At 30.7% G+C, this 8,523-nt stretch overlaps 1 protein-coding gene across 1 annotated transcript; it reads left to right on the top strand.

The window, feature by feature from the left end:
- Positions 1–3,679: 3,679 nt before the first annotated feature.
- Positions 3,680–8,299, top strand: LOC109190275 (L-tryptophan--pyruvate aminotransferase 1-like). Its single transcript, XM_019340750.1, has 5 exons — positions 3,680–3,811; positions 5,797–6,399; positions 7,193–7,488; positions 7,646–7,847; positions 8,121–8,299. The coding sequence occupies exons 1-4, from the start codon at positions 3,687–3,689 to the stop codon at positions 7,843–7,845; spliced, it is 1,224 nt and encodes a 407-aa protein (XP_019196295.1). The 5' UTR covers positions 3,680–3,686; the 3' UTR covers positions 7,846–7,847; positions 8,121–8,299.
- Positions 8,300–8,523: the final 224 nt, after the last annotated feature.

Below are 8,523 nucleotides of genomic sequence, written 5' to 3'. Positions count from 1 at the left end.
TTCTTTCTCTTTTTTTTTTTAAGAAATCCATAGCGACTACCTAAGAGGGGATTTGATACTTTTCCATCAATAAACTTCTTGAAAAAAACATTTCCATAATGTATTTGATGGGAATAACGTAACTTTACTAGGAAAATTAATTAACGTGTTTGGTACATTGTTCTCATTGACCTGAACTTTCCTAAGTCAAAGATTGTACTAAATGTGAGTCTAATTTTTACACATTTTAAATTCCAAGGAAAGTGTGAATTTCCTGGCTACCAAACATCCTCTATGATTCTAAGGGTGTGCTTTTTGTAAACTACAATCTTGTTTAATAATTCACAAACTATACATGAGAGGTAAATTGCATTAGGAAGCCCCCGGGTGACGCACTCGAACAAAATGATGTTACAAATATCAAACTCGTAACATTCTAAAATGAGAATCATGCTCCATCTACTTAGTCACTTTTAGATGCTATATTGATTGTTTTTGTATTGTGTGATTGTTGGATTTTCTAAGTTCATAAAATCTATTTAAAAGTTAATTAGGGTCTATTGATATAACTCTAAAAAGTAACGAGCAATTATTAGTATTATTCTCTAAAATTCACGTAACTAGTGGTTTGTTGATATAACCTTGTCACCTTATGTATTGTTGGATTCGATTTTTAAAATCTAATTGACTATTTGACTTGTAACGTATTTATTTTTTTACCAACAAGAAGTGTTTATTGGAATGCTCAAGTGAGACCTAACATTGCTTAAGGAGCCAAAGGATTAGCATATTTGTAAATTCTGAGGAACCATAGTATAATAGGGTAAGTGGTTATTGAATAAATTGTGTCTTACATTGTTCCTTTTCAATTTACTACAAAACGATCATTATTTTCATTTTATAATTTATATACATTATATGTTTAAATGGTGTCATACATTATTATTATTTAGGAAACTTCTAATAGTAAGAATATAATGTTGGATACTATGAATCAAAACTCAAAAGAGAATATTTATGATTTATTAATATAATATTTCCTTTATTATTTGTGTATTTCATGGTATTCTTGTAAATTTTCTTTAGTATTTAAATATTATCGATAGATTAGTTTTTACCATATGGGCCGATATATTAAATTACAATGGCGGAGCGAACATTCAAATTGATTGATATCAATGTACTAATTTAATTTTATTCTCCTTCAATTTACCATTGTGTATGATGCATTTCAATATTTTGAAAAATGTTATCTAAATTTCTTTATCAACACTTTCAAATACATCGCTTTAATAAAAGTAATCAAACAATCCTTCAATATTTGAAACTTTAATATTTAGTAATAATTTAAAATTAAGATAAAAGTTTAGTTTATATAATGATATACAAATATAGATAATTCGTAATTGCTATTTTATTTTCTTTGTACTTTTATATAATTATTAAAACAATAATATAAGGCACGCAAATTTTAAGAAGTAAAATAATTATATTATGAAGTTTGAACTCTAAACTTAAGGTCCTATAGAAGATAAATTGCGAGATGTGTCACAACGGGTCTATAAGTTCTCAAATGTTTGTACACTAGTGCCACAACAATGAAAAATTCAAATATAATTATATTATTAAAATTATTCCATGTGACATTTGGAAACTCTTTCACTAAGGCATTTATTTCATTGAACCCACAGTACAATATTAAAAATACTACACTACTAGTTAAATCAATAAGATTTTTATTGGTTCCTCAATATAATCCTCAGTTTTTATAAATTATGTTAAAAGAGTTACAATTTTTCTATTTGCATGTTGACTCCCATTATATACATTTTGATAGGGTCAATTTTAAAAAAATTTAAAATATACGTATATATAAGTAATAAGTAGCAAAATTTGAGTAATATAAATTGACCCACTAGAAACAAAATAACTCTACCTATAGATTTAATCAATGAACAACCTAAAAAGACTAGCACACAAATAGAGAATGTGATGGAATCGATTCCTCTGACAACTCTTCAATTCTAATGCCCCACAATGTAACAGCTTATTAAAATTTATGTGCTGTTATTATGTATATTTAGTTATTATTTAATTTTTTATATATTAGTATTATTTAAAAAAAAAAATTAAAGTTTATAAACAAATGCAATAAATTGTAATTTTAGCAAATTATTAAAAAAATAATGAGGATTGATATGAACCTAGTTTTAGGTTCAAATAAAATAGAGTATTGTCCCAACATAGCTTTTAGTGAAAGGATAGAGATGGATCAAAGTAGCTTATACCACACGTGAAACCTTTAGTCCTGGATCCTCAAAGACTTAAAAGAATCTCGTTGTAGTTTCAAGTACCTCGATGATGCAATCTTCAATCAACTAGAGTCGGATCTAGTTTCCTTCGATTCAAGAACGAGTTCACGAATCAATTTGCTAGTCGAGTCCACGAACTAGCCACTAATTGAGTCCATAATTAGCAACAAAGTTTTTTACACAAATGTAAAGAAAAGCTTAGGGGTTTTATTGAATCATAATTAAAGTTGCTATGGTTATGCCCTATTTATAGGTATAGGGCAGCATTATAGTCATAAATACAATGGGAAAAAGAGTCATAAATTCAATCCAGAAAACAAGTAAAGATAGTCCTATTTAGAAAGGGATTTAAAGAATCATTTCTAAATACAAGTTAGTATTTTGTCTTTCATGCCAAACAATTTAAATTAATGATGGCCAAATATAATAGGAAAATTATGTTGTGGAACAGTGTCCACCTTGCAAGGTGTACACGGTTCCAAAATTGTTCATAATTATGAATATATAGTTCAAAAATTATGAACGTATAATTCTATAATTATAAATACTAAAACATTTAAAATTTTGAAAAAGGAACAGGAGAACGAAAAATTATAGAACTAAAGTAAATTTTGTATTTTTGTAAATTATAGTTTGATTCGATCATTGATCAATTAAAATTTAAAAAAAATAAAAAAATTAAACCATTTTAGTGCTAAGAGTAACTAAGAAAAGCGAATGTTTAAGCAATAATATGCACAAGTGTGTATTTTATGTGTTATCATTTATCAAGCAAAAATATCTTGAGAGGTTTTGTATCAAGCAAAGTCCAATTGCCATTAGAATTTGTGGGAATAGGGAAAATGTTAGGTAAAAAAGTAAATATCATTTTTAATGGTTCAATATAACTCGAATTCTATATATTTTGATTGGATCACGTTTAAAATTTTTAAAATATATATAATAAGAAACAAAATATTAATGGTGTTAATTAACTTCACTGAAAAAATAACATGACTCTTCCCAGTTAAATAATGATCACAATTAAATGCATTTATCTCTTTCCACTCAATATAAAGGAGAGGCATAGATTAAAATAAAAAAATTATTTCACTTTGGGTGTTGGAGAGATCTTGACAAAACAGGTGAGAATATTTATGATTTATCAATATAAAATTTCCTGTATTATTTGCATATATTCATGGTATTCCTATAGATATTCCTTAAGTATTTAATTATTGTCAATTGATAGATTTAGTTTTTACCATATGTGCCTCTCTGGTATATTAAACGATGATCACAATTAAACGCATTTATCTTTTTCCTACTCAATATATATACACAAAGGAGAGGTTTAGAAGACATTATTAACAGATTAAAAAAACCAAATTTGTTTCTGGACAAAACAGGGAGAAAATGGGTGTGACAGTTCAAACTTCTGCGATCAATCAGTCCGAGGTTTCTTCTAACAATTCTGCTCCTGACAACATAAAAAATGGCATCGGTGAAAGCACTGTGGATGTGGTTATCAATCTTGATCAGTAAGCTCTTCATTCTCTAAATTATTCTCATTTTTATATGATAGGTAAATTACGAAATTAATATTTTAGTCCTTTATTTAGTCTCTAAAAAGATTTAATGAACAAAATTTTAGATAATTCGATAATCAAATTGATTGAAATTAAAAATTAGAGACTACATTAAAAGTTAAGAAATAATTGAATGACTAAAATCGTGATTAAGTCTTGCTCTTATCTCTTCTGGAGGCTAGGGCTAAGAATTTTCTCGTTTTACACCCAAAGAAGTGGGGTTTGTTTCATTGGAGTGAGATTTGAATTTTATTTCAAATATTAGATATTGTTGAATTCGGATTGGTTTGGAACGTGGGTGGACCCAAAAAATTGATTTAAATTTTTTTTAAATTTTTTTATTATTTTAATATTATTATTTTTTATACCATCCAACAAAAAATAATACAAAACACTAACAAAATATTAAATTTGACTGAAAATATTTTTTAAATTAATATACTATTATTATAAAATTCAAATTGAATTTTTTATTTTAGTTGAAATAATTCGAATAATGTACAATTATAAACATTGTCATAAAACTTAGTTTGTTTTCACCAAAATAAATAAATAAATAAAACGTAGTTTGTTTTTTTTGGTGTAAACCACAATGTGGTCCGAGTCTTTCTCTGTCCGTTTAACAGTCCAGGTCCACCCGGTTTGCTCCGAGAGGCACAGAAGCTGGCCCAAAGGGAATCGTCACTGATTCCCTTGTGGGATCGAACCCAGGTTATCCTGAAATTCTCCCCCACAAAGAGAGCTCATTTGCCACTTGAACTACCATGTTGGGTTATAAAACTTAATTTGTTTCTCAAAAAAAAAAAAAAAAAAAAAAAAAAAAAAAAAAAAAAAAACTTAATTTGTTATACCATGGACTCGAGTCCACGAAATAATTTGCTATAAAACTTTAACTCAAATGATAGAGGTGGAAATCATGACAATAAGATTTGTCCAGATCGAGGTGATTGATGTTATTATTCATTTATGAATATATAATTGATAGTATTAATTGTTTTTGACTTTTAGTCAAACGTTACATTTTAAAGATGTAACGTTTGACTTTTATTTTATTTTATTTTATTAAAAAAAATATCATTCATTCACCTGTATAATATGTGAGAAAACTAAGGTATGACTTTATGCTTCGGTAACACGAATACGTTTTACAAGCAGCATTATATATAGCAGTTTTCTCATTAATTAATTGAAAATTGTAATTAAATTATATTGTATATTTATTTGCTTAAAAAAAAGTTGTCTCTATTAAAAGATCACTAACTTTTTATATAGGGCAGGAGTCAACTGTGACATAACTTTCATATGATTGGGAAGAATAACTTTCATATGATTAACATAATTTAAAAAAATAAAAATAAAAATTGTCAAGCTTGCTTTTGAACGATTAAATATAGAAATGATTAGACATATTGATTATGTGCTTGAAATGGAAAATCACAAATATAACCCCATCATTTCTAATGAAGCATTTGGTAGGATGGAATTGTAATTTCATTTTTACCTAATTTCATGGAATTTATAATTTCATTATTTGGTTTGAGAGAAATACAATTTTGGTCTCTCCAGAATTGGAATTCCACATTAAAGGACTACTTTGCCCTTATTATTATTGTTACATAAAGGTATTTTAGTTTTTATTTAATTTTTCCTTATCAATACCCAACAATTCTATTCATGTCTACCAAACGATATGAATTTATTCATTTCCCATAAAATTACAGTTCATTTCATCCATAATTCCTTCTTTCCAAACGAACAACCAGTAATAATTAATTGTTATATGTATAGGAAAATACTATACTCATTAATTTGGAACCTACAAGATAAAAATGTTCTATCTACTAAATTTGTCGTATCAGGGAGTTTGATTAATGATGTAAAATTTGGAAGTCTATGTAGTAGAACTCATGTTGTATCATTGACTGTTGTTGTTATAGCGGAGACCCAACAATGTTCGAGGCATACTGGGAAAAGATGAGTGAGAGGAGCGCAGTGACGCTGACCGGAAGCCAGTCACTAAGCTACTTCTCCGACACCAAGAACCTGTGTTGGTACATGGAGCCCAAACTGGAACAAGAGATCAGGAGGCTCCACGCCATTGTTGGCAATGTGGCAATTGAGGAAGACGACCATTATTACGTCGTGGTGGGAACCGGGTCGAGCCAGCTTATTCAGGCGGCGTTTTACGCGCTTACCCAGCCGTCGGACGCCGGCGATCGTCCCACCACTGTCGTCTGTGCCGCTCCGTACTATTCCGCATATCCTGAGGTTACCGACTTGGTGAGATCGAGGTGCTTCAAATGGGGCGGAGATGCCCGGAGTTTTGGGAGAGATGATGAGCCATTTATCGAGCTGGTAACCACTCCGAACAACCCCGATGGGACTATTAGAGAACCGGTGGTTAATAGACCTCAAGGAAAGGTTGTGTATGATCTGGCTTATTACTGGCCACATTTCACCCCAATCACCTCTCCGGCTAACCACGACCTTATGCTCTTCACCTTCTCAAAGTGCACTGGCCACGCCGGATCAAGAATCGGGTAAACCTAGCTTATTTTAGAATTTATTATAGTTTATTTTAGAGGAAAATTTATCAAATACAGTCATGAACTTTATTTAAAAAGTTAATTGAACTCTTAAACTTTCAAATGTTACAATTAAATCCATAAACATATTATTTTGGAGCATTAAGGCTCATAAACTAGTTGGTGACCTATAATTGCAAAACAATAGCAAGTTTCCGACATCAAATACTGGCGACCGAGAACGGTCGCCGATCATATTTGGGGAAGGAGACCAAATCTCCAAATGTGATCGGCGACCAATTATAGGTCACCAACCGGTTTTTGGGCTCCAATGCTCCAAAATAACATGTTTATGGGTTCAATTGCATCTTTTGAAAGTTTAAGCGTTTAATTGACTTTTTGGATAAAGTTTGAGGGTCTATTTGGCTCATTTTTATTTATTTTAAGTTACAAATAAGTTAAAAGTAATGTTATAAACCCCTCCTGTATTTCTCCTAATAACTTTCCCTCGCTCTTGATATGACATCATCATCTGATAGGTAGTTAAATTTAATTTTTAATTAGTATTGAGTCAGTCAATTCATTGGCACTCAATGAATGAAAGTCATGATATGGAAGAAAGTTTGGAGGGAAAAATCACGATGGGAAACTAGTTTTTTTAAGGTATAAATTCTGTTAGGTAATAGCTTATTTTTATACTAGTAGCTATCCACTTTTATGCTTTCAGCTTTAAGTTAATTATACCAAACAGAGCCATAATTGATCTGAATTCTATCTGATTTGCATGCAACTGCTACTGTGTATGTAGTTGGGCACTTGTGAGGGATAAAGAAGTGGCAAAGAAGATGGTAAAATTTATGGAGGTTAGCACGATTGGAGTGTCAAAGGATTCTCAACTCAGAGCCACTAAGATCCTGGAAACGGTTTCTGACAGTTGCTCAACTACCGCCGACATTGAGAACTTCTTTGTGTTTAGCAGGAATATCTTGAAGGAAAGATGGAACAGGCTGAGAGAGCTTGTTAAGGCTGCTGATCTCTTCACCCTCCTAAAATACCCTATGCAGTATTGCCGTTTTGCCAAAGGCATGACCGACAACATTCCGGGTAAGACATTGAAAGTATTTGGTAAATACTAAATAGTTGTTAGTTTATTGGGTTAGTGGATTTGATTAGTTGATAGCATTAGCTAATTGTAAAAAGATGTCTGGTAAATTAGCTGTTAACTGATAGAAAAAGCTGATCTGTTGTGAAATTAAAACAGCTTTTGCGTGGATTGCGACTAAGGGTGAGGAGGATTGTGCGGAGCTGTTGAAGAAACATAAGATTCTTGTTAGAAGTGGAACAAAGTTTGGTGTTGGCAAACAATTTGCGAGGATAAGTTTGGTGTCCAAGGATGAGGAGTTCAACTTCCTTTTACAAAGGCTATCAATCATCCAAGGGACAGATCTTAATCATGGATAAAGGTAATGACAAAAACATCTTTTCTTATCACCTATTTTATATATACTTTCTCAATCTTTTTCAGCTCAAAGAATCAATGTCTCAGGTTATGAAAACACATTTGTAATGGTAACAGATGTGTCATCACACTACCATTCTAAATATGTTTTTATAACCTGGGACATTGATTCTTTGAACCGAAAAAGATTGAGAAAGTATATATGCACATGAAGTGTTTTTTTTTTCTTTGGTATAGAACTCTAACAACATTAGATGATTTGATGTGGCATATGCAGGAATGGAATAATAGGAATGCTGCTCACATATATAGAAATTCAAATAGTTCAGTGTGAAGGTGGCTCTGGCGGCTTGAAGTTTCTTTTAATATTTTGGTTTTGTGCTTTTGGTATATGGATTTAATAGTTTGGTTTTCCCATTCTATTTAGACTCTTAAAAAGTCGGAACATCTTTTATGCGAAGGCAATCTTAGCTTGTATTATGATTATTAAAATATTTAGTAAACTTTGTTGGTTTTTATTTATTTATATTTGTCGCAGTTAAATTGAGTAAAAAGTTTTAGTGCATGGGGCCGTGGGGGTAAATCTCAGAAGGGCTAGTGTGAGAGGGATATAAACTGCGCAAATTATGCATTGGAAAACACGGGTCCAAACGGTGCCGTTTTTACATTATAAAAAAAAA

Source organism: Ipomoea nil, unplaced genomic scaffold (assembly GCF_001879475.1).
Source record: "Ipomoea nil cultivar Tokyo-kokei standard unplaced genomic scaffold, Asagao_1.1 scaffold1576, whole genome shotgun sequence".
Taxonomy (NCBI): Eukaryota; Viridiplantae; Streptophyta; class Magnoliopsida; order Solanales; family Convolvulaceae; genus Ipomoea; species Ipomoea nil.
The sequence above is the reverse complement of the archived record's forward strand: the minus strand, read 5'-3'. Positions and strand labels throughout refer to the sequence as shown.

Coding starts and splice junctions, on each gene's coding strand:
- LOC109190275 (XM_019340750.1), top strand. CDS start 3,687: ATGGGTGTGACAGTTCAAACTTCTGCGATCAATCAGTCCGAGGTTTCT. Junction 6,400..7,192: donor CACGCCGGATCAAGAATCGG/GTAAACCTAGCT, acceptor CTGTGTATGTAG/TTGGGCACTTGTGAGGGATA. Junction 7,489..7,645: donor CATGACCGACAACATTCCGG/GTAAGACATTGA, acceptor AAATTAAAACAG/CTTTTGCGTGGATTGCGACT.